This window comes from Ictidomys tridecemlineatus, chromosome 9 (assembly GCF_052094955.1).
Source record: "Ictidomys tridecemlineatus isolate mIctTri1 chromosome 9, mIctTri1.hap1, whole genome shotgun sequence".
Taxonomy (NCBI): domain Eukaryota; kingdom Metazoa; phylum Chordata; class Mammalia; order Rodentia; family Sciuridae; genus Ictidomys; species Ictidomys tridecemlineatus.
This window is the reverse complement of record NC_135485.1, coordinates 96,650,748-96,675,828: the sequence shown is the minus strand read 5'-3', so window position 1 is coordinate 96,675,828 and position 25,081 is coordinate 96,650,748. Positions and strand designations below refer to the sequence as shown.

At 36.4% G+C, this 25,081-nt stretch overlaps 1 protein-coding gene and 1 long non-coding RNA gene across 2 annotated transcripts in view; one reads left to right on the top strand and one right to left on the bottom strand.

The window, feature by feature from the left end:
- LOC110597047 (uncharacterized) overlaps nucleotides 1–25,081 on the top strand; it is a 114,660-nt gene that overhangs the window by 13,837 nt on the left and 75,742 nt on the right. The gene's annotated exons all lie outside the window — the stretch shown is intronic.
- The window catches only part of Dkk2 (dickkopf Wnt signaling pathway inhibitor 2), a 97,937-nt gene that overhangs the window by 4,094 nt on the left and 68,762 nt on the right, over nucleotides 1–25,081 (bottom strand). Inside the window, exons 2-3 of the mRNA XM_005340713.5 lie at nucleotides 2,725–2,875; nucleotides 1,130–1,285 (exon numbers count right to left, since the gene is read on the bottom strand). Coding sequence (XP_005340770.2) covers nucleotides 1,130–1,285; nucleotides 2,725–2,875 — 307 coding nt within the window. The remainder of the gene's footprint in view (nucleotides 1–1,129; nucleotides 1,286–2,724; nucleotides 2,876–25,081) is intronic.

Sequence of the window (25,081 nt, the reverse complement as noted above, 5' to 3'; positions counted from 1 at the left end):
CATTTGCTATTTCGACCTAAGATTTCTATTTGCCATTCAAAAAATTTCATATATTATTAAATAAAAATGATTAATAATTTTGAACTACTGTACAGTGAAATATATATCTGTTAGAATCAAGAAAGATTCAGATGTAACAGTAAATGGATTTGTTGGAACAGAAACAGGGAAAGAAAATAAGACCTCAATGAGTGTAGAAAAAGATAACTGAAGGGGGATTATTTGTCAATATGTTTAGCACCATCCATGTGGTCATTAACAGACTGAGTCAGACTAATGGATCAGATAGTCTCTGGGATACTAGGTCTACAAAACAGGAAAGTGTTTTGTGGTCAAACTATAGAAATACTGTGTTTAAAAAGTTAAAACCAGGTTTTCTCATTGCTAGATTTCTCAGAGACTTTGGTATACCCATGTTTATTATAAATGTCCCAGAAGGGGGAAGATATATTATTATGAAATTCTTTTATACCTAGGGCTCTTTTGTTCAGTAACATTTTGAAAGGGGGTACTCCACAGAATATTCTTTAGAAATGCTTCATTTTATAATGAATATTGAAAGCTTAGGGATTCGAGTTTTCAAAATTTTGCTATTAGTCATTCAATCTCAAGAATTTCATACTTTCCAAGCAACTAGGTTTCCAAAGTATTCTGATGCAAGGAAGGGGATCATATGGCCATACAAAATCCCAAAGTAAATCAATAATTTGGGATAAGTTGGTTTATAAATAGCATATCATATGGTTGCTTAGTGAAATGATATTCCTGAATCTGCAAAGGTGAGAAAATGACTCATAAGCTTAGTGATTTAATCACGTAGCAGCAAAGGCTTTTTCATTATTTTTTTATGTATGTTTGTATAGAATATTTCTCCTAAATTTCATATTAAAAGGAAGGCCTGCTTCGAAAATGATCTGAATCATCAGGGTACTATGATTTTCATAATATTTATTTTCAAACAATTTAAGATTGCTAAAGAAACTCTAGCATCCTCAAAAATAAGAATGAATTCATTTTAAAACTTGCTGTTACTTTTTTCTGAAATCAATGAAATTAATCACTTATAGTTTTCTTTTACTTATTTATTGAAACAAGAAAAAGGAAGCACAGAGGTACAGATAGACCCTACCTTTTATATGTGACATCTTGGTGTGTGGTCTTCCAAGATTCTGCCATCCCAAGTCATGGTTTGAATAATGACCATGGCCTCGGTCTCTATGCCTAGTGCCATCCAGAGCTGGGATGTGAGGAGTTAAGATGCTCTCAGTGACCGGGATGCAGATGCCTGGAGATAGAATGCAGACGTTTAAAACAGCTCAGTTCTATAAATTCTATCTGTCTCTCTGCATATTCACTCACTCACTCATTCATTCATTCATTCATTCACTTATTTACTAAGGTTGGGTATAGCATACTTTGGCCCTAGAGCCAGGCTTTCTTAATTTTAATGTTATCTCCTTCAAGACCCAAGTAACCTTGGACAAAAATGAGAATAAAAACAGAATTGGGGGCTGGGGCTATAGCTCAGTGGCAGAGAACTTGCCTAGCACAAGTCACATACTGGGTTCAATCCTCAGCACCACACAGAAATAAACAAATAAAATAAAGGCATGTTTTCCACTGATAACTACAAAAGATTTTTTTTAGAAAGAATAAAAACAGAATTAACTTCACTGAGTTACAGTAAATATATGCAAAATGCTGAAGTTATCTGCTAAAAATTAAATTAATGTTAGTTATCATGTTTTTAAAATCATCTGACCAGATGACCCCCTTGGGGACTCAGGGTTGTTTTTGTTGTTGCTGTTGTTGTTATTAACAATACAATCTCTGTCTAAACTGCAAACTTCTCTAATGGTATAAGCTCTTTCTCCACTTACTTTCTGTGCAAGGTACACAGAGTAGGTCTATGCTAGAGGTCAGAGTATGCATAGTGATATGAGCTGGACTCTGTTATTATGTATGACAAATTATATGTTTCTAACTACCTTCTGCTATTACTTAATATTTTTATGTGTTATGATTCTTCATTTAATTATTAATGCTGCATTGTCTACTTCTAACTTCATTGAAATTGGACGAATTCAGGCTAGGGGATAGAATCTCAAGTCTATTTTTGGAGGAATTTTGTCACCATGCCACATGACATCTTCAACATAAGAACTAAACCAGGAACTGGCATGAAGCTGGAAGAAGGACTCGCAACTGCTTTACTAAATTACAGCAGTTTACCACCTTCTTTTGCTTTTTTGCACGTATTTGCTTATGTGCTTGGCAGAACAGAATATCTATCTATCTACGTGGCAGTTCCATTTTTGCAATATCCTAGATCAGCAAACAGCAGAAAATATAGATGGTGGTCAGAACCCAGAGAAACTAAGATTTCAGAGGTAATCCAGGTAATCTTATACTACCTAAAGCACAGGTATTCAGAAGTCTGAGTAAAAAGTTAGACTAAGATGGGCACAGTGGCACACACCTGTCATTACAGTTGTTTGGGTGGCTGAGGCAGAAGGATTGCAAGTTCAAAACCAACCTCAGCAATTTAGGGAGGCTCAAAATTTAAAAAATTAAAATAAAAGAAGGCTGGAGATGTGGCTCAGTAATTAAGAGCCCCTGGGGTTCAATACCTGGTACTCAGGGATTAAAAAAAAACTAACTTGTAAGACAATATTCTTACATGAAAACCATAGAGGCCCACGAACACTCAGTGCCATCATTTACCATTATTGCAGCGGTTACCAGGGCAACACATGCCATCTCTATGACAGCGCTTCTTTTTCCTCCGACATGCCATGCAGGCTGATGACCCTTGATGAGGACTATGGCAGTATCTCCCAACTTCACATTCCTTATCACTGCTACAAGGATAGGCCTGCAACACAAACAGTGGAACAACACAAAAAACAAAGGATGAGGTCCTGTTACCCTTATGGTCTTATAAGTGTACCAAATCATCATGGAAACTAAATCCCAATACTTCCCTGCTGAAAAGAAATATACCATTGTAAAAATGTTTGGAACAGAGACCCTCCATAGTGACACTTAATTGAAAACTTTATAACTATTGATGGTTGATGGTAACAAGGATGAAGGTGACACTATTTATGCATTCTCACTGATCCAATTTTGGGGTTAAGATTTATACTTTGTGCCAATTGGTGAAACTCTTAAGAGTGACTTTGAGGACTCAGAAACAGCCATAATGTTGTATTTTCATTAATTAGTACACATGAAATAGTTATCCCAGTCTCTCCAATTTTCATCCGTTAATGTAAGATGGGGAAGGTAGTGAAACAACAAAGGAATGTCCTAGAAGCTGATGCTCAACTCCTGTCCAGTTAGGGAACAAATACTTTAAGAGCAAGTCCTCACAGTCCCTGCCTGTGAAAAGCAAAAAGGAGAAGTACTTCCAGAATAGTCTGAAACAATGAACTTAGGGCTACAGATAAACCAAGGAGCAGAATCCTCATTCCTGCTGCTTCCTATGACTGGCAGTAGTGTTCTGAGTAACCAGAGAGATGCCTGACATGGGTTGCACCAGCACAATCTCAGGAAGCAAAAAAGCACCCTCTTGACCACAATAGACTATGGGTACTACATCCTCGATTCATGTGAAAAAGACTTTCTCTGCCAAGTGGTATATTCTGAAAGCTACATAAGCAGTGTTGGATAATATCTCATATATATATATATATATATATATATTTGTGTTTATGTGTATGTATATATATATACATACATATATATACACACACAATATATGTATTTGTCAATATATAATTGGTATGTGTGTGTGTATATGTGTGTATACCAGTTACATGCTCCTTGCCAATTGAAAATTTGGAAACATCTAAAATAACCCTGTTTTCTGAGATTTTAATGTCATACCAATCAAACTTACTCATATTTTAAGACAGAGAAACTTATTTGTAAGACTATTTATTTTAGGTGAAATTTTTTCCTGATTTTTAGAGTAATACATTACTTTTAATTGAAAAATACAAAATATTTTTTTCAAAAGCCATGTGCCTATTTTTAAGCAAACATATATACTATGAAAATGAAGATATGGATAATTTTTTTGTAACTCTCAAATACTTAGTGTGACTGGATGCCATAATATTAGATTTGATAGCCTAACGTGGTATTCATTGATCATTCTGCTGTCCCTGTTTTCCCCTTGTCCTCTTTCACTCTCCATTCTTCCAGTACATTTTCTTCCCCGGTCCATCTCATGAATATATGTGGACACATTCATCCCCTACATATTTTCCTTTTGATTCTGATCATATTCAGTTAGAAAGAGGAACTAAAGATGAAGTTTATGTGTGATTTTGGGTGAAACAATATATTTGCTCATCATTACAATGACGGGTTAACCCTTAAAAGCATTACACAGAAAAAAGACGAGCTGCAAATCAAAGGGATTGTAAAGAATTGCACAGTGGCCATGTTGAATGCACACATTACAATTGAAATCAGATAGAGCTGTAAAATGAGTTCACATATTATTAGCCCGCTCTGCAAGTCCATCATTAGACTTCACACAATCTGAATGAAGTTGAATTCATAGTACAAGCCATGTTTCAAGAATCCAAGACTGATGAAAACAAAACAAATGTCCCCTCCCACCCTCCCTACCGCCCTACCACACTCTTTCCCTCAAGCACTTCACCCCTTCCTATTTAAAACCAGTAATTCGAATTGAAATACAATTCACATGTTTCTGATTCATTTACATTTATTTCACCAAATTGTTTTGCAAGAAACATTTGATGTCTTACAAGTTTCTTTCCTCCCTCAAAAATAGGCCATGTTCTTTCAATGGAAATAAACACGTGCCCCCTAATACATCACGTGCTATTTACAACTCCAACAACAAATCATCAGATGATTCCAAATATAGAAGAGTACTTGGCTCCATCCCTCAACAATAGTCTAAATGGTAGAAAGAAAGTTGTTTTTGCTAAAAGTAGCAGTTTGTTTATGCAGAAAATTGTAAAGGGGCATCATCTTTTTCCCATTTTCGGTTGATGAGACATGGAAAATATTGAAGTGACAAATAATTGATGCAGATGACATTGAAAAAGTGATATGCACAGTAGTCTTACTTAAATGGGATTACAGTAAAAGTCTCAAAACCTAATTTTTGAGAGAGAATTCCATTTTGTCTAAGACAGAAAATATATTAGAGGATATGTAGTTTTATTATGTGTCAACATATTTTATTTAGGATAAAGTCAAAAAGACCCAGGCAAAGACAATACTTAGGAACTCTTTTTAAAAGTAAAACATTATGAATGTTGTGAACTTGTACTTGGCATTGAATCCCAGAACATAAATTCTAGGGGGGATTTTTTGGAAAATTTCAAAAAGTAAATTTTGATAATTTAAATGCAAAGTTATATTACACATCTTCTAGTATGCTTAAAACTCCTGGCTCCAATAAACAATTTTCATAGATGAATAAAAACAAGAATGAATAGAATAAATTGATAGAAGCAAGTTTTTGGTAAAAGAAGTGATATTTGGAGGCATACTCACTTTCAAAAATCAGTGTCCCCTGGCACAAATTTGCTCAGCCACAAGGCTTTTGTTCATTTGTTTGTTTGATTTTGCATAGCCATGAGCTTAAGAAAACTATGAGAAAGTGCAGATCTAATCCATTAATTAAAATTCTCATGTTATCAGCATTAATGCATTATTTTTCAGTAAAGATCTTTAAACAAGGCATTTTCAACTCAAAAATTACAAGGGCTTGGTTTTTTGCCTGAAAATCCCCTTAAAGTGTGTGGGAATGGTATCACCACAGGACAGTGAGAGAGAGACCCTAGGAGCCAGGGAGGCAGGCACAGGGTTAACAGTCTTTTAGGAGAGACTTGGAGGAGTCAATGAGAGTGGCAATGAATGGACCACTTGATGGGAACTATGTATGTTAATAAAGTTGGCATTTAGGAAATTCTATATGGGGGCTGGGGATGTGGCTCAAGTGGTAGCATGCTCGCCTGGCATGAGTGTGGCCTGGGTTTGATCCTCAGCACCACATACAAACAAAGATGTTGTATCTGCCAAAAACTAAAAAATAAATATTAAAAAATTCCCTCTCTCCCTCTCTCCCCCTCCCTCCCCCCCCCTCTCTCTCTCTCTCTCTTTAAATAAAAAAGAAAATTCCATGTGGAAAAATCCTTATTTTCCTTTAGTTTGTCCTCCAAAGGCTGTAATGTGGTCCCATCTGATGATGGTTTTGTGACAAAAATGAGTTTGAGCCAGGTACTGTGGCAAAAACCTGTCATCTCAAAGATTTGGGAGGCAGAGGCAGGAGGATCACAAGTTCCAGGCCAGCCTCAGCAACTTAGCAAAATAAACTATCTCAAAATAAAGTAGGTTGGCAATATAGTTCAGGGTAAAGCACTCAAGGATTTTCTCCCCAGCACAAAATAAAGACAAAGTGAGTTTGAGCACTAAATTTTCACTTAACAAAATCAAACATCATGTTCATCTGGAACTTATTTTAGAAGTGAATAAAAAGGCTGATTTTTTTTTCACTTGCTATAAGAATTGACTTTATGGCTGTTCATTTTACTTGGACTATAGGTGAAGAGATTAGATAACTTTTCTTTTTTTGTCTGAGGATCAGTGATGGTCTATGTGAAAGAATGAAATTTAAGTGAAAGAGTTAGGGGAAGACTTCAGAACATATGTCCCTGCTAAAACATCCCACAATTAAATCATGAATTCTGCCTTGTAAATATCCAGAGAAATTTAGCTTCATGCAAAATAACCCGTTAACCAGCCTTGATCACAGTGAGAAGAAAAATTAATTTGGGACACGTAATAATAGCAGAAGATTAGCCATAAATTAAGAATGTATGAGAGCTGCCTTCGATCAGGCCAAAAAAACAAAGTTTGTCCAACCCCCCCCCTTCCAGGCTAAAAATAATGTGGTTTCCATAAATAGCAGTGCTAGTGATCATTACAACCATGACATGAACTAAAAAAAGAGAGAACACATTGGGCACAGCTTGAAAATAAAGTCTATCAGAAATTAGCACTTCTTTTCAGTAGAAAGTATTTCTTTTAAGTCCATTTCCTCTGTGTTAGTTTGAAGTCATTATTCAAAATTTTAGCAATGAAGCAAAAGAGAATCAAGTAATGCACTCAGTGGCAGAGAACTGGGGGATTCTGAGCCCTGTCCTGGCTTTTAGGTCCCAGTGTGTCATGACAGAGCCTTTCCTAGGGAGGGCCTGACATTCATAGAGACAAAGGTGATTGAGTGGAGTCCTATGTGCCAGATTTAGAGATTAGAGAAATAAGCTTGGCCACATCTCTTTCTAATACCAACAGCATGTCCTGCTGCAGCTGTTGGAAAGACAGAATACTGGCGGGAATCTCTGACAACGCTGTAAACAACATTTCTCATTCCATTTCTTGACAATAGTTTTATGTCCATTTAAACTCAGTGTAAATCAGAGTTAAAAGTAGATGCTAACCATGCAAATCATGATAATTAAATGATATTCTAATAAGCAAAGTAAAATGAAATGTAGTTGATCCATTTCATTTGAAGTAATTGATCTTTATTTCTCCAGTTATTCTCAAGACAATAGACTGAATCAAACATAACTTTCCTGTGTGCATATATGAATACATGAATAGTGAAACTCCAAATCATGTACAACCACAAGAATGGGAAGTTGTACTCCACGTATGTATAATATATCAAAATACGTTCTACCATCATGTATGTCATGTAAACCTAAAAAGAATAATAACAACAACAACAACAAAAAAAAAAAACTGCAGGTAAAAAATACCTAGTAATTCAAGGCTTACATTTAGGATTTAATTTATTCTTATTTTTCAGCAACTGCTTGTCCCTTAGAATTTGCACATGCAGCAAAGTAATCAGATCCCCAAGAATAATGAGATGAGGAAAATTGTTTCAGATATCTCAACAGCACTGAGCCCTGAATAGAACTTTGTCTATGGCTAGAACCTGTTTAGTTCCTAAGTTTTCAAAATAATGATATTGTTCTGTGTAATGATTAGCTGTTTAATGATGAGGAGGGACCAAAAAAGAAGAGAGAAACATCACACAGTGTTCATGTGGGATGGCCACCCATCCGGATGCTTGCAAGACCGCCCTAGTTTTGTTGTTGTTGTTTTAATAGGGACAATCCTTGTCCCCGCGAGCACTGTTTGTAACAATCTCTTGGAAGTTTTCTGGAGCCAGAAAAACGTCATCAATTGGTCAAGCAGAAGAAGCCTGCAGGGGACAACCCAGCTGTGGGAAAAAATAACATTTGAGTGGACAGAGAGAGGTAACAGCAAAGGGCTGAGGGTAGGAACATATTGGGGGTTCTGGGAACCCAACAAAGGTTGGCAACTACATTTGGGAAACCAGATCAGATTGTATTGCCGCAAATCCTCAGAGAAAACATTAATTTCCCTTTATGCTATTCCACATGGTAGAAGTATATTTCCACAAACACACAAAGTACAATACCCTTAAGGTGGTCATTTTGAAATCAAACAGTAAAATTGCAACCTTGGAAGGTGCAGGGACCTAGAATTCAATCTGGCCATGTGCAGTTGTATACTGTCTGCCAAAGGCTGTGTAATCATATCTTTTCCTATATCTTCAATTACCTCTAGGGGTTAGAGGTGTATTTTATGCATCTTTGTGCATTCATGAACATCAGGCCAAGAGGCCTAAGCCACATTAAATCTGAGGGGAAAAGTTCAGATATTTCATGATGTGTTCATAAAGGTTCATGAAGGCAGCTGCTTCGGTATCAGTTTAGCTGATAAATATTGATTCAAATTTTAATTATTGAACAACAACTATGACCCAGATACTTTTAACAACTAGTTCAGTGATCTGCATATTTTCCCTATTAATCCTAAGACAAATTTGAAGAACATAATCTCATCCATTGGAGATCTAAAAAATTTTTGGCATGTGTTTAAATTTGTTTTATTTAAAAATGTGATACCTAATGTTAAGCATTTTATAAGATTTAGTTCATAGTAATATTATATGATTCAATAAAATATCTTTTAACTACTTATTATTTACTGATCCTAAAATTAATCACAAGATATATACCCATAAGCATTTTTTTCTTAAAAAATAATGTGGAAATTATTAAGCTAAATTTTGACATATACAAATCACCACCACTATTTTGAATGTTTGCATCAGAATTTTCAATGGGGGTTAAGTGTTACTTAATAAAGATAAGCTAAGGAAAGAGAGTTTAAGACAACTCATTAATAATATATTTATTAAAATAAGAATTCAAGATTTTATTTTTGTTTGACATACAAAACAGTTCTTGTTCCTTTGGCCAATGTAAAACTTGGAATATGTTGAGGGTTTTTTTTTTTTTAATTTTTACTGACAAAATGAAAAAAAAAAAAAAGCTCTCACAAACTCAGGCATATTCCTGGACAATTTTAAGAACAAATAACCATGCAAATTGAGAATCTGGAAATTGACTCCATTAAAGTAGCTAAAACTGTGCACCCCATGGAAAATATTTGAGTACATTTTCCACATATTTATTTTAAAGATAAGAAAGGTAAAAAAAAAATCTTTGATGCACACATTCAAAGCCAAGAGAATATCTACTGATACTCCCTGGATTACAAATGATTAGGAATGATAGATTTCTCACAATGGTTCATTAGTTTCTCTAATGTATAAAAAATCTGAAGAAACAATAATTATATGAAATAAAGACATGTGCTCTCTAACTTTGGTTGCTTCATTCTGTTCTCTGTATATTATTAAGCAGAAAGGATATTCTAGGGACTTTTTCACTTTGAATATAGACCATGTTCTCAACTGTGACATGATTGATCATGGAGTGAATGGGGCAAGCTAACCTTTTCCATATAGTGGTGATACCAAGAGAAAGCAAAAAGATGTGGTTTACCTGGCTCCTAGTTATCTTTGTTCAGCTCTCAGCCATCCCCCAATTTAAAATATATAGAACAAAACACTTTCATGCCAGGCTCACAAAGCAGTATCTCAGAACTTGCAGCAGTGGCTGGAGCCCTTTATCACTTGTATATAATTATGAAGTCCTTCATAATTCTGCAACTAGTGAAGTACAACTGCCCTGGCCTAAACAGAGGAAGAAATTGCACAATTTTAAGGTCTCTCTCAAATCTGGGACTGATTGTCTATAGTATAAAATTTTCTTTATAGATTTACAAATTTGTCTGACCTCATGATCTTCAGAGATGTAACATGGTAGGACAAATTTTGGAATCATTCTATGTTTTAAATTATGCCTCCAAAATTAATTTGTTTTGGTATCCTTATCTAAATTACAGAGTCTCAGTTTCCTCCTGGTTAAAGTGGATGTAGCATTTCTAACTTCAGCTATATTTCCATACTTAACTAATCATAAAAAATTCCATGGAGTCTCTTTAAAAACTACTTATTCAGAGATTACTCTCCTAGAGATTCTGTAAGACTGGATGGGGTCCAGGAATCTGTATTTTAATTCTCTCCTGTTGACCATACAATCAGGTAAGATAAAGAAACACTGCTTTAAAGAATTGTTGCAAATATTAATGATGTCTCATGTATCATCATATAGATGGTGCTGGTCTATGTAAGATGTGGACCAAATATTATCTCCAGATAGACAAGGCTCTAATGGGGGTGGGGGGTGAGGGGGTTCCCTGACAGCACGAGTCTCAGTAAGAGATTCCCTGACAACAACCACTATTTCCAGGAAAGTTCATCTTTGCTCCTAGGACTTAGCCACTGGGCTTAAGGGCAGGCTTGAGAATTTCTAAAGCTATATGAAAAAGTAAAATAACACATAACGAACACACCAGTGCACTTTAGGAAGAATGCAGTGTGGACTCAGAGCTGTCAACACACCCATTATGGCTGGATTGTCTCATATCCTCATGTGGTATACACCTGTGTCTTGTTGGCAGCACTTAACTTTGTGGGGTTTTTTTGTATCATATATCCTGTGGGTCTTTACAAAACAAATACCTTTCCTCCCCATACCAAGTATGATAAATAGATGATGTATGTTTTTATTATTTTCTATTATTTGTACATAGAATCAATTTTTCTTTTTCCAGTGGAAATTACATTCAAAATTCAAAAGGTGATATCCAAGTGTATATGAAAACATATTCTTTCAAACTGTTGCTTAGAAAAGAATTTCTTTATGATAATAGAGTAGGTCAAGGTTGGCAAATATTTCTCTGCCCAAAATGTAAACACTTGTGTTTTTAACATTAGATTAGTTTGATTAATTTTTGCTTGCAATATCATGGATTTAAAAGTGAGGATATGAGATTTCAATGTGTATGTGGGGGGTGTGGGAGTAGATATATGCACACATATATGTGTGCATACAATTACCTTATGTAATCTCAGGAAATATATTCAAGAAATATGTAACAGAGTTTTCCTATGGGAAGGTGGACAGGATTATTGAGAACGGAGGAAAGAGAAAAATTTAGTTTACATGGATGCCTTTAAAAATATTTTATTATTTCCACTATATGCATGCATTGCCAAATAAAATTAATACAATTTTTTAAAATAACTAATATTTTAAGACTCCAAATAAATTTCTTATTTGTTGTTAATTTATGCTTTATTGTTTTATATTACAAAAGCTTGGAAGAACTTGGGCTTCTTGGAACCAGAGCTCATAAAAGCAATATTAATTTTTCATATTAGTGTTTTAAATGTCACACTATCAGCAGAATAAGGTCTTCAATGAAATTTACAAAAATATATACATAAGCACATGCAAACATACATTCACACGTGTGTGTGCGCGCATACGCACAGAGACACACACACAATGCGTGTTTAGCCGATTATTCAAGTGAGCTAATGTTTATTGTCTTGGCTGATTTCACTTAATATAGACCATTCAAACTGTAACACTTCTCTCATCTTTAATTTTTTTAAAATTTCCTCTAGGAATTATGCCAGACTAACCGTCAAGTGACCATTGACCATATTTCTATTCTGATTTTGAGAAAACAATTTGCAGAAACAGATAAAATTTGAAAGATTGCTCTTCTAAGGTCAAGAAGATGGGGAAAGAGCACAGACAAATATAATCTGAAGTATTCATTCTTCAGTAAAAGGAATTTTTAATTTCTGTTTAGGAGATAGGCTAAGCTCGAAGCACATATTTCTCAAATATTATAAAATGTTCCCATGTGAGCTTAGAGGATTTTGTAAAGAAGAAGCTAGGCAGCATTTTATCCTCCCAGGTGTGCCAGTGTGAAGATTTTTTGTGGTGGCTTGAAGAAAGGCTAACCCCCGTGATCGCCAAAAGGTTTTCAACAAGGAGTTTACTTGTAGCAATCAGCACACAGAATAAATTACTAAGAACGTTTTGATTAAAAAAGTAGGACAAGGAGGTGGTTCAAGGTTCAAACACAGAACTCTGCCAAAGGAACCCCTCTATTTCTGCTTCTGTCATTTGGAAGAAAATAAACCGTAAGTCTGTGAAAAGTACTGGAGTGGAATTATTATAACATCTCTATATGAGAAGAGGAAGGACTTAAATTCGAATTGTATCTGCAACAGAATTAAGGACTTTAACTCCCAAACTTTGATAGAGAAAGGAAGAAAGTTGTCTCTTATGATCTGTAATTCTACCATCCTTATTCTTTGCCATTTTTGAGCCTGATTCCTTTGCTAGGTATCTCAATCCTGCACTTGTATAACCTTTAAATAATTAGGGATCTGTGCTCTGTGCTCATATTTTAATTCTCATTTGTTTGGAATGTTCAGTTGACAAGACAGACCTCCAGATAAAAATTTATGCAAGGAGTACTCCAAGTACACTTATATTGTCAATCTCATCATTTCTGGGTTCCAAAAGCCAAGATAAACCATGAGAGAGACTGAAAGCAATCTCGCAGTCTCAACATCATTTAGGTGAAAACATCCTAGTGGAAGAGGAACTTGATGTCCTGACAGATGAAATTTTACCAATAGTTGAGGCTGCTCATTTATTTCAGACATTTTTAAAGTGATTGAATCGAAAAGCTTTGGCTTGGAGAGTAGTTTTAGTTTTAGTTTTTGATAATAATAGTAATATGGCCACATGTTGTTTATTAAAGTAAAATATTTTTTCCAAAAAATAATCAATATCTCAATACACATATGGATTTGCTTCTCAGCCTTCTACCCCTCCATGAACCAATTTAAATTTTTTTCTGTGTGGAAAAAAAGGAAAGAAAGGTCAGCACAAAAGGACAGAGGAGATTTGTGTCTAGAGAACAACATGGTATAAAGACATCACTCATTGGTTTTTTGTGTTTTTTTGCGATCAAAATATTCTATTTAAATTCTTTGCTAGAGGATCAGAAAGGAGAGAGAGATGAGCCAGAGGATGATGCTTTGTATTTGTGTGACCCTCATGTTCAAATATCAGCTTCGGAAATGTGGTGCATCTTGTGATGACATACTCAATGTGTTAGTAATCCCAAAGAGAACATATTGAAGACGTTGGTCCCCCACACCACCCACATCCCAGTCCATCTGCTTTGGTGTGGTGACCAGTACATTCTGAAGAGTGCAGGAAAGGTCAGAAGACTTGTTACCAGATGATAAAAAATGAAATCATGTCTCTGGGTTCCAGTCACTTTCCCTCCATCCCATTGATTCTTCCTGCCTGTGCAGAGTAGGCTCCTGTGGATCTCTGCTGCTTCTCTTGTAGTCCCCTATTTGTTACTGAGAATCCCCAGACACATGGGCATTGGACACTTTTAACACTTTCGTGTCTGGCCTCCGATTTCAGCAGGCTTTGCAGCAAATATGGGGCTTGAAAATGTGCGATGGAGGGAGAGTAGGAAAGAAAAGTGGAGTGCAGCTAAGAGACCAAAGATCCTCACCAGGGACTAGGACAGACATGTCCTACCTCAATACAACCCAAGTGCTATTTTGGTTCATAGAAGTCTAGACAAACAAAGTGAACAAAATTCATTAGCCAAACGTCTACCGGAAAGTTCTAGACAAGGTCGCTAAGGTCATTCTGTAATCCTACATTTTATTCAAAATATTTTTCCCCCTCTCATCAAACATTAAACTATGTCTGGAACTGTGTATAGAATGCTATTCTGTCCAGTTTTATGTTTGGTTGTTTTAACCAAAGAAGAAATCTACATTAAAAATGACCCCAAAGTGTCCTTGTTATTGGCGCAGTATGTGATCCCTGTAATTTCAACCTTTTCCCCCAACTTTTGCATTATATGCTCCAGCTACACAGGGTGACCTGTGCATCCCTTAGTCATCCACATCCCTTCATGACTTAATGTGTTTTGCAAGCATTTTTCCCTCCGCCAAGAACACCCTTCCTCCATTCACTTCATCATCAGAATATTTCCAACACATCATCCAGAGATTATATCAACTGACTTCACTTTTGAGAAATCTACCAGGTTGGCTCTCTAAGCCCAGCTGAGTTAGATGCCCCATGCAACTCATACCCTGATGATGCTTATCTGTACCAGAATATAGATCACGCCACATTGAATTCTTCATCTGCCTCCTTGAGTAAGGAAATCATTTTTTAATCTCTGTATCCCCAATGGCTACATACTTTCTGAAATAATTTAGTATTCCACTATTTGTTCATTCATGAATCAAGGAATGAGATTTTTTTGCAACAGTAGTAGGACATTTATGGCGCTGAATTGACCAAAAAAAAAAAAAAAAAAAAAAAAAAAAAAAAAGCACCAAGAAATGGTAAAAAGCAAAAGCTTGAAAATTGAGTGACTTTGTAGATATGTTGAAATTATTTTTTAAAAAATCAGTCACATCCTCTATGAGCCATGTATAACTGCAGCTATAGAGAAAAGAGCAGTATATGAATTTAAGAAGAGAGGAAATTGGCTGTTGAGTAATTTTCTGGCCAGCAACTTGGCTGCAAATGTTTCATGTTAAACCACTAGATTCACATTTTTTAGTGCTATCATCAGTTCCTCACCTTACATTCCTCTGCTGAACATATTTTTCATGTATAAATTATATAAAGAGAAAAGCAAGCTCTTTCATGTGTAATATAGATGATGTCTGCTGCAGCAATAATGATCCTCTTACAGTCATCCAGAGGAGCAACTGCATTTAATCTCTTTCCTAATTGTTTTCTGGAAATGGTTTAAGCCACTTAACAGATGGGAGCTGTGACAAAGGGTACTTCCAAGGACAGGAGAGAGCTGGTAACACTGCCATGCCAACCGCTTCTTTCTTTTCTTTGCACTTGTCTATAAATACAGTTCTGTTGGTGGATTATATCTGATAGTCTTCTTTCTCCCAGTCAACCCACTCCTAAGAAGCACTATTGCAAAGCAGTAACTCACAATGGCTTCCTTTCGATATCTTGGTGGTATTAAAGGGATCCAGTTTCTCAATGCACCTTGGTCACAGCAATACAGTATCCAGCACATAACTAAATGGCATGTAACAAGTTCTTGCTTCATAGAATGCCATCATCAGAATATTTATCTGATATCTGTTTATGATCCTAAAGTAATTGAATTAAACAAGGTTTTCAACCAACCACATTAAATTAGTTAAATCTCATTCAACTGCCAATTTGCAACAAAAATGTAGATTATGATTCTAGGTTTTGAACAAAATTTATTTCAAATATTGCCTACAATTCGTCATATAGTTATCCAACTCCCATAATTATGACCACATTTATTGAAATTTTAGAAACACCCATACGTTTTTTAGGCCTATCTCATAGGTTTAATAAAATAAAGAAATCTGTCAAAATAACTTTTTTAGCCCATAATGGTTGCATATTTAGAATTTTTGGAAAGATGATATGAGCCTATTAATTGGGAAATGAGGTAAGAAGAAAGAAGTCTACTTCCTAAGTTAAATTCCCTAAGATCCATGTTTGCTACATGTTTTGAGTCTAGGCAGGGATGTCACTATGCATTTGAAAAGGTTAAGACCTTGTAAAACTCCTATGCAGTCTGGCTGCACAGATAAAGGCTAGAGTGATTGGATTCCCTTGTTGTATAGGAAGAGGAAAGATACAGCCACACCTGGGCACAGCAGGTATCAGACAGGATGGATTACGGTCTGACTATAACATTTCCTGGGTTTAAATGAGATCACCAGAACTTTATTCACACAAACAATTCAAGTTGTTTCCACATTAACATTAGATGAAGTGATTTTTATTACAAAACCCAGCACTAGCCAGACTTCTGTCTGAGGGCAGATCAAAAGCACAACAGTCTGCTCATGGGCTGCTTTTCATCTGCCCTCCTGGAACATAGCACTGTCTAATACATGCTGATCAAATTCCACCTGGGATTTTAAGTAGGATGGTTTGAAAAAGCCGGGAGTAGGCCCTTGAACTAAGATGGCTTATCCCATGGTAATAAGAAAGGGAGCTGTACTTTTTATCAATGGCACATTGAAAACCATTTACAACTTGTAAATGATGCTTTCAAGAAACAACAAAATGCTTTTCTTACACAGAAACATTAATAAATATCAGCAAAATTTGCTAAAAAGTCTATTCCTGCTGTCTGCGGAAACTTTCAGTAAGAATTCAGAGATCTTCAAAATACAATGTCCCAGAACGAATCAGAGCAGTAACCAGCCACTTACTGATTATATAATAATAATTAATATTAAACAGAAACTGCAATAGATCTTTGTGTTTTAAAAGTAGTGTTCTGACTCTCTCTGACGCAAACTGCCAATCCATGTTTGGAGAGCTCCAAGAACTGTATTTAACACTCATGTGTCCTGTCCTGTTCATATCTGTAATGGCATCCTTCCATGGGTAGATAAACATGCTTGGATGTACAGAGGTGGGGTAAAAACACACACCCTGCCCCAAGGTCTGACTAGATCAGCGATAAGTTCTCAACCAATACCCAATCAAAGACAAAAATAGGTTTTGAGTGATAGAGAGGTATGGTTTTCATTGAGGACAAATTTAGCTGAAAAAAAAAATACAGAAATTGACTAGGAATTTGGGTGCATAACCTGGGTGTGGTGAGGATGAGCTTTTCACATTTCTTACCAGAGTTCAGCAACTCTACACATAACCTCAGCCCAGCCGTGGATCTTTAAACTCACCATCCCGCCAGCCAAGAAGACTCCTCCTGCTAACAGATGCCACAGTTGCTACAGCTTCTCTACAGACTGCACATATTTCCATGAGACCCTGAAAATAACAGGCTCCTGGAAACTACAGATATTTTGCAGATGTGCCTTTTACAAAATGATTTCACAATTTGCCTAGGCATTTAATGTGTCACTTTACAGATGAATACAGACCAACCACTGATCTTTATTACAAAGTACACATTTTAATTGCATCACACTTTTCCTTGGTGATTTCCAAACTTGGGAAAATTCAAGAACTTCCTGTACTAGATATCTAAAGATATGAAGGAATTACTGTTAATTCTTAGTTTTGATGGTAGTATTACATATTTTTCAAGTTCTTTCTTTTTTTTTAAAGAAAACTGAAATATTTATAGATGGGATAATAGAATGTCTAGAATTTATTTTAAAATTGCTTCCTGGGAAGCAAGAATAAGGTAGAGTGTGGTTAAAAAAAGATTAGCCATGAGTTAAAAGTTGCTAGACCTGCAAGATAAGCATGTGGGGTTTCATGAATACTATTCCCTCTCCTTATGTTCTGCTTGAAATTTCCATTTAAAAAAAAGAAAGAAAGAAAATCTGCAGTATAGGTAGAACTTCACAATTAATTTTCAAGGAGAAGCCAACTCTAGCCATGATCTCAAATCACTTGGCTTCTCCACAGAGCATGGGCAGCATCCGAAGAATGTAGAATCAAATTCTCTCCTGGTTCCACCTTGTGCTTGAAGAAGCTAAAAAGTCAACCCTCAACAGGGGGCATTAGGCTGAAAAGACCTCTGAGCTTCCACCAGATTGGTCATAATCCATTGCACAAAGGTAGCCATGAGTTAACTGGTCTGAGATACTGGTGCTCCAGCCTGTGTTTCTCAAATTCCTAAAGACCAGGTTATTCTAGGAGGAGCCAAGAGGAAACAAACTCACTCCCAGCCATTGCCATCCATTGACTATTTACCAAAGACCTAATGCAGGCATCTCAGTGCAGGTAAAGATGCTTAAGACATTGTCACTGCCATGAAGAGATGATATAATATAGGGAAGAACCAAGACATTGATTTTGTGGGTAGTCACGACCCAGATGGTGATGAAGCTCTCAGCCCATCTTTTCATAGAATGCACAGGAACTCCATTCTCTTAGAGTTGGCAGGCAAGGAAAAGAGAAGAATTACTATAATTAGACTGAGTAAAAATTTTCTAGGTACATGGAGTGTTTTCATTTTTAAAATTTATTTGTTGGTCTTGGAATATCTGGGGTGTATATATGATCTGGAGGTACAGGATGGCTTTTCTCAACACTATCCACACTAACCACATCCCTCGCCATCAGTGTTCCCTTCTGCCTACCCCAGCTTCACCCTAAGACAGATGCCTATAAGCATTATAAAGCATTCTCTTTAAAATGCTATATTGTTTGGCAACACTTGCTAAATGTCTGTCTAATTGAAACAACAGCGCTCTCTGTTTAAGAAGAATGAAAGCATCTAAGTACAACTACTTTCAGAACATAGACACGTCTGTATTGCACCTTCTGATTGCCAAATAGCCTTCATCCATGTTCTCTCATCTGACAAGGAAAGTGAATTGAGTGGATTTATTTTTTTAAAAAAATATATTGGGTACAAAATGCACACAACACGTAATTAACCATTTTAAAGTGAACAGTGGTATTTAATAGATTCACACACTCACAATTATGCAACCACTACCTCTATTCATTTTAAAAGACTTTCATCACTCTAAAATAAAACCCCATGTGCATTAAGCCTGTTACAGGTGAGGAAGCCTTCTTAGAGACTTTTATGTGACATGTGGTTGATAAGTGTGGGAGTTGCAAACAGAACCAGGGTTTTCTAAATTCATTACCAGAGCAGAGGGTTCTTAAACTTCAGTCTCCATTCGAATCCTCTGGAGGATGTGTCAAACACGGATTTCTGGATTCCATCTGCCAACTCTCTGATTCAGTCTGTAGTGAGGCCTGAGAATCTGCATTTGAACAACTTCCCACGTGTTGCTGATGTTGGTGACCCTGACACCTGGATTTCAGAACTGCTATGCTGTACTGAGTAGCCCACTCCTTACTTTCCTAATTATAGGTTTTGTTAAATGAGTCAAGAATGGTAATATAATCTAACAAATTAGGTTTATAGAAGGTACATGATTTCTCTACCACAGAGGGTTTTTGGCTATATCACCATTAAATAAATAAACAATATAGGTAAAAATACTTAACAGTTACCAGTGGATTAGAATCATATTTCTTGCAGAGAATCAATGATCCTTTTCCCTAAGTAGCTGAGTTTATACCTCTTCCAGCATGGCTGAGGGACCTGTTAAACTCTGTGCAATTGTGGGTCAGAAACCAAGGTTAGGTCCTGGAATGAATGTGGGAACAGTGCCTGTCCCACAGTAGTGTTAACTGTTTGTTGACTGAATTTGCTTACGTAACAGTGAAGGTAAGAGGGCTTCTTTGGTACTACTTGAAGTGCTTTGAAATACATGGCTGTGAAGCAAACCCTATGATTCATGTTGTGGGGAGAGGTTTGTGAATATTTAATCCTCCAGCAAGTCTGGTTCAGGCCAGAGTCCTGGTCTAAATGCACTAAGAAGCCTTCCTTGGGGCCCTTGTTACGCTGCCTGGGGCATCCCCTCTCTCTTGAATCCCTGTATAAGTTGATGCCAATATTTGAAGGTTCCCGGGTGTACATACATGTGTATAGATGAAGTTATAAAATAGCCAACAGATATTCCAACATCTGCCCACCAGATCTGTGCGTGCCCTCCTGGTCACTCAGCTTGAGATTGGGGTAAGGTGGAGCAGGCAGGAGAAGCCACAGAGGAGCTGACAATGTCTTGTTTCTAAAGTGCTGGGATCCTTTAATCTTCCCTCTTCCTTTGATGTCTGAGATTTCCTTCTTCAGGCAGTGACACTGGGACTAAATGCAACACCAGGAAACCATTTACCAGTAAAGAGTGTGTGTTACAAACACCTGCAGAGACCGTGGTACCAGGTGACTTGAATTACTCACACATTTCTAGATCTCAGCTCTCTGGGTGGGTGGCAATTTTGACTTTTTTTTTTTCCTTGGGTAAAAAGATGATAGCTCTGGTCATACTGCTATGACTTCTATTTACTTGTTTGCCCACACATCAAATAAAGGCACAAACCATCAGGGGGGAAAACCAACCTCTGTAGCGCTTATGTGTATAAAAACAGTTCCTTGCAAACACATCGAATCTTTTTACAAATGGTTTGTGGATTCAAACCAGAGAGAGAACATTTTGTGGTCAAAGTTGCTGTGCAGTGGGAGACAGAATTGGGGGTTCAGGTTCTGACCATCAATGAGCATGTAGGTTTTGCACATATCACTTAACATTTGTGGTGAAACCTGGTTTCATCTATAAAATAAAGATCAGCTTCAAAAATTTTAGCTGTTTGTTTTTGTTTTAAGCAAGCTGTTTTTTAAAATTGATTTAAAATTACCATATTCCCAGGATCTATTTTTCATCATCTGATTTTCTTTTGCATTACAGAAATAATAGGACATGACCTCCATTTTTTTTTCTTTTGGGTACTGGGAATTGAATCCAAGGGCACTTCACCACTGGGGTGCATCCCCAGCCCTTTTTTTGTATTTTATTTAGAGACAGGGTCTCACTGAGTTACTTAGTGCCTCGCTGAGGCTGCTTTTGAACTCGTGATCCGCCTGTCTCAGCCTCCAGAGCCACTGAGATTATAGGTGTGCAACCAGTGCACCTGGCTTATGACCTCCTTTTTGTGTTTTTTTTTTCCATCTCATAAAACAAACTGGACATCTAGGTAAACAGAGAAAAACATCAACTCTGTCCACTTAGCTGATCACTACAAAAAAATCTAACAATTGCCAATTTTTATTGTTTACAAGGTCTGGAATTATGCAAACTTCAAAATTCAATGCCATGTTTTAATGTCAAAAAGCTATAGGTAAATAATATGATTTGTAAAACAAAAAAAATCCTTATATGTAGGAAGGACATTATAAATGCTATTTTATTTCTTATTAATAATTGCCTTCCTCATCGCAGCAAATGGGAAGTTTGTAATAGCATTCGCTCAAGCCAAAAACCTTGGAGCTATTTGAATTTCTTTCACTCCTCATTTCAAGTCCATCAGCAAATCCAGTGAGCTCAGTCTTCTTTTCCCACCATGGGCCCTGCTTCCACTCCACTCCAAGACTCTCATCCTTGCCCCTCCAAGCCTGCATTCTCCAATATCATTTTATTCTCCACACAGCAGCCCAAGTGGACCTATTAAAATGAAAGTTCCACTGTGTTCATGAACTTGCTGAAAATCATCCACCAGCTTTATGTTTTGCTCAACATGAACACCTGTGTCTCTTCTGCTTGGCATAAGCTGACCCTGTGCTGCTTTCTCACTACTCACCCCTTGGCTTACCCTCCTCCAGACACACCAGTCTCCTTGGTACACACCAGGCATCCTTGGAGTGAGGTCTGAGCACTAGCTATTCTCTTTACTTGAAAGACTTTTTCCCAGAGAATCACATGGCTCGTGTCCTCCTCTCCTTCATGGTTCCATACATGTTGCTCCATAAATTATTTTTCCATTCTCTTGTAAAAAAAAAAAACTCACCACCTAAATTAAATTAATTGTTTTCCTGAGTTTGAATAATGAGTTTAGTTAGAAAGAAGTAGTATATTTATTTCTCTCTACTAGCAATTTTTCTTTTCCTTACAAAAATTTCATACTGAAAAAAATTTCTAAATTTACTCACTCTCTCATCCTCTCTGGAAAGAGGAGTTGACACAAAAAGGAAAATCACCACTCAGCCCTCATTATATTTAGCCTCCTAATGGTTAAATTCAAAGAGTTCTCCTCTACTGTATCATCCTTTCCTCTTTCTATAGGAATTTACTTTCTGGACAACCATTTCCCCTCAACTAGTGGTACAAGTCTTCTGGGTTTTCACCTGTCTGAAGTGAGTCCTCCATGTTCGTTCACCTTTTCTAACAATAATTTTTAATAGGTTTGGTCTTGGATTTCTTATTCTCCTATAAAAATTTTCACACCAGAATTCCATCCATTTATATGGTTTCAAGTGCCTTATGTGGAAGGAATGCTAAACAATAATGACTGAAACCGCAGGGCCTCTGGATCTCTCCTGATGTCCCAAATGCCATATGCTTACATCCATGCTCATGAAGATCAGATCAAAACTCATCTCTTTTTCATGATGCTCCTATTTCTCTCTTTAGAGAGAAAATTTGGGAAGGTCTGAAAAGGTTTCAAAGGAGACCTACAAAAACCCGTAGCTAAAGGTATGGGGATGAGACTGAGGTTGGTGAGGGAAGAGTATTCTTAATAATAAACATGTTAAGCCCTAACACTGTATTTTTTCAAGCAAAATGGGAAAAAAAAAACATTAGAAGTCTTACTTCTATTTGGTGGGAATCAGGGACTTAATTATTCTTTCACATATTTAGTGTTTTAAAACATCATCAAACATAGGGCTCTTAAGGAAAAATTAATCGCTATGTCTACCATTGAGGAAAACATTCATATTACATAGAAAATAAAGCAGCCAATTGCGTTATTTTTGAATGTCATTAAATGAAAACAAATATCTGGTTACCACCGCATGTTTGGTGTGGTGTCGATTAAACCACAGAGCTGAAGAATCATAGCTTCCTATGTGAGCTCTGCAGTTTTTTTGACTCAACATGAATCTTTTACACAGTGTCTTATACATGGCTTTTCCAGCCTGGGCTCCAAGGAGAAGCCATGACCTCAGGGGGCTTTCATTTCATTTTAAATATAAATTTCTGAACTCTCTTCTCTATGTAAAGGAAAAGTCTAATTCCCTTTCAAGTCCTATCTAGTTTTCCTCGTGCTTTGTAGTACATTGAGCAGAATAACTTGTATTCCTGTTGGTCCAGAGATTTCATTCAACTCTCTGAGACTTAAATCTTAAAAGTATAAGAAAATCTCCTGTTAGTTTGGTTCAATTTGCTTATAGGAAAAGACTTTCTTCTATTTCAGCCATTCTTACGTGAACTCCTCTGAAAGCAGATAGTGAAGACTCTTTGAACACTAAAAAAATGGGCAATTTAATAAGCTTTTCAAGTTAAAAGAGAGCAAGGTTAAGAATCATGCTTCACCATGCCTAACTTTTTGTGTATAATCTAACCCTACTCTTTGTAAAAGGATGAGTAATATTATAGTCAATATTCTTTATTTGTATTAAGGTTTACAATGAGTGCTACTTCAATGTCAATATGTATTCAGTGATTCCATGGAGTAAAAACAACCTCCTCAAAAATAAAAATATCAGGGCTGGGGTTGTACCTCAGTAGTAGAACACTTGCCTAGCATGTGTAAGGTGCTGGGTTGGATCCTGAGCACCACACATAAATAAATAAATAAACAAACAAAAAAATAAATAAAGGCCCATTGAAAACTAAGAAAAGTATTAAAAAATACAAAAATAAAAATATCAAATCCTTAAAATAAAATGATAGTATGTTTAATTTTACAAATAGAAACACAAAATAAAAAGCTATATGCATTAATCACTTCTAGAGAAAGACCTGAATATTTTCTAATCTTCCAACACCTTACCACAATGATCAAGATATATAACTGAACTGGTGAACACAGTTGCCACTTCTGTTAGGGTCTGAAGAGACTCCAAAAGACAGTCTCTTTTTATTAGTCTAAATTCTCCAAAATTGGATCTTTCTCTTTCCTAACATGTGGTGGTCAATTTGCTTGTAAAAATAGTGCAAAACTTTTAAGCACAGAGTCTTCATTTTACATTTCAGGGACAACATTCTCTTTTATCTGTTTTTTTAAATCCCTGATATATTTCTTTCTGTCTTTTGCAAGTTGCATCTAATTTCCTGCCTCGGCTTAGCTATTTCTTGGTATTCCTCCTAGGTAACCACTTTTTATTTTGTGGTATTCCCATTTGTGTTTCAACTCCTTGTTCAAATTTTTCTGTAGACAGCCAGCTGTTACACTTAAGAACACCAGATGTTAGTGTAAGATTGGAGATGCTGTTACCAGGGCAACCAGCACAAAGTGCTGGCCCACCCTATCACTGTGTTCACTACTCCAAAGGGGGATTGGACTTCACCTTTCTCTATGGAAATAAAACAGACAAATAAAACATTATAGAAGGGAGATCAGAAGAGTAGACGCTGAGAACCAAGGGTGAGGCGGAGGGGAGGCAAAGGGGAAGAATTGGAGAGTAAAGTTGACCAAATTATGCTGTGTGCATGGACGAGTACATGGCAGTGCATTCCCATTTTATATATAACTATGATGTACCAATTAAAAATAAATAAGCAAATAAATAGAAAGAAGACTAATAGTGTAGAAGAAGGGAAACTGAGGAAGAAAAGAGGGAAGGGAATGTATAGTACTTGGGAGTGAAATGGAGAAAGTTGTGTTATATGCATTTATGAATATACCAAAATGAGCCCCCCGATTATGTATAACTGCAATCCACTAAAAATAAAAATAATTTAAAAAATACAATTTATACCACAAACTTAGGCTAAACCCGCTCTTAGAACCCTGATCCTATTCTCTTTTATGTTCTTTACATAGAACAAAATAAGTGTTCAATAAAAGGAAGGGGCAGAGAAGGTTTTTAACCATTATCACTTGGTGAATCAATTGCATTTTGATTATTTTCGAGGTTATAGATGTGATGTCTTACTCTGTAAATGAAAGGGGAAAGCATAGAGGCCCTCTATCTTCCCTAACCTTCCCCTCAGAAACTTAGAGGACACTAAGAATTTTTTTTTTCTGTGTCCTTGTAAGGCAGTCTATGAGATTCAGGATGTTCCACACAGAAAGAGCAATACTTCTGTCTCCTCCGACATTCCAGAATTATACAATCCTAGGACAAAGAGTTTACAGTAATGTTG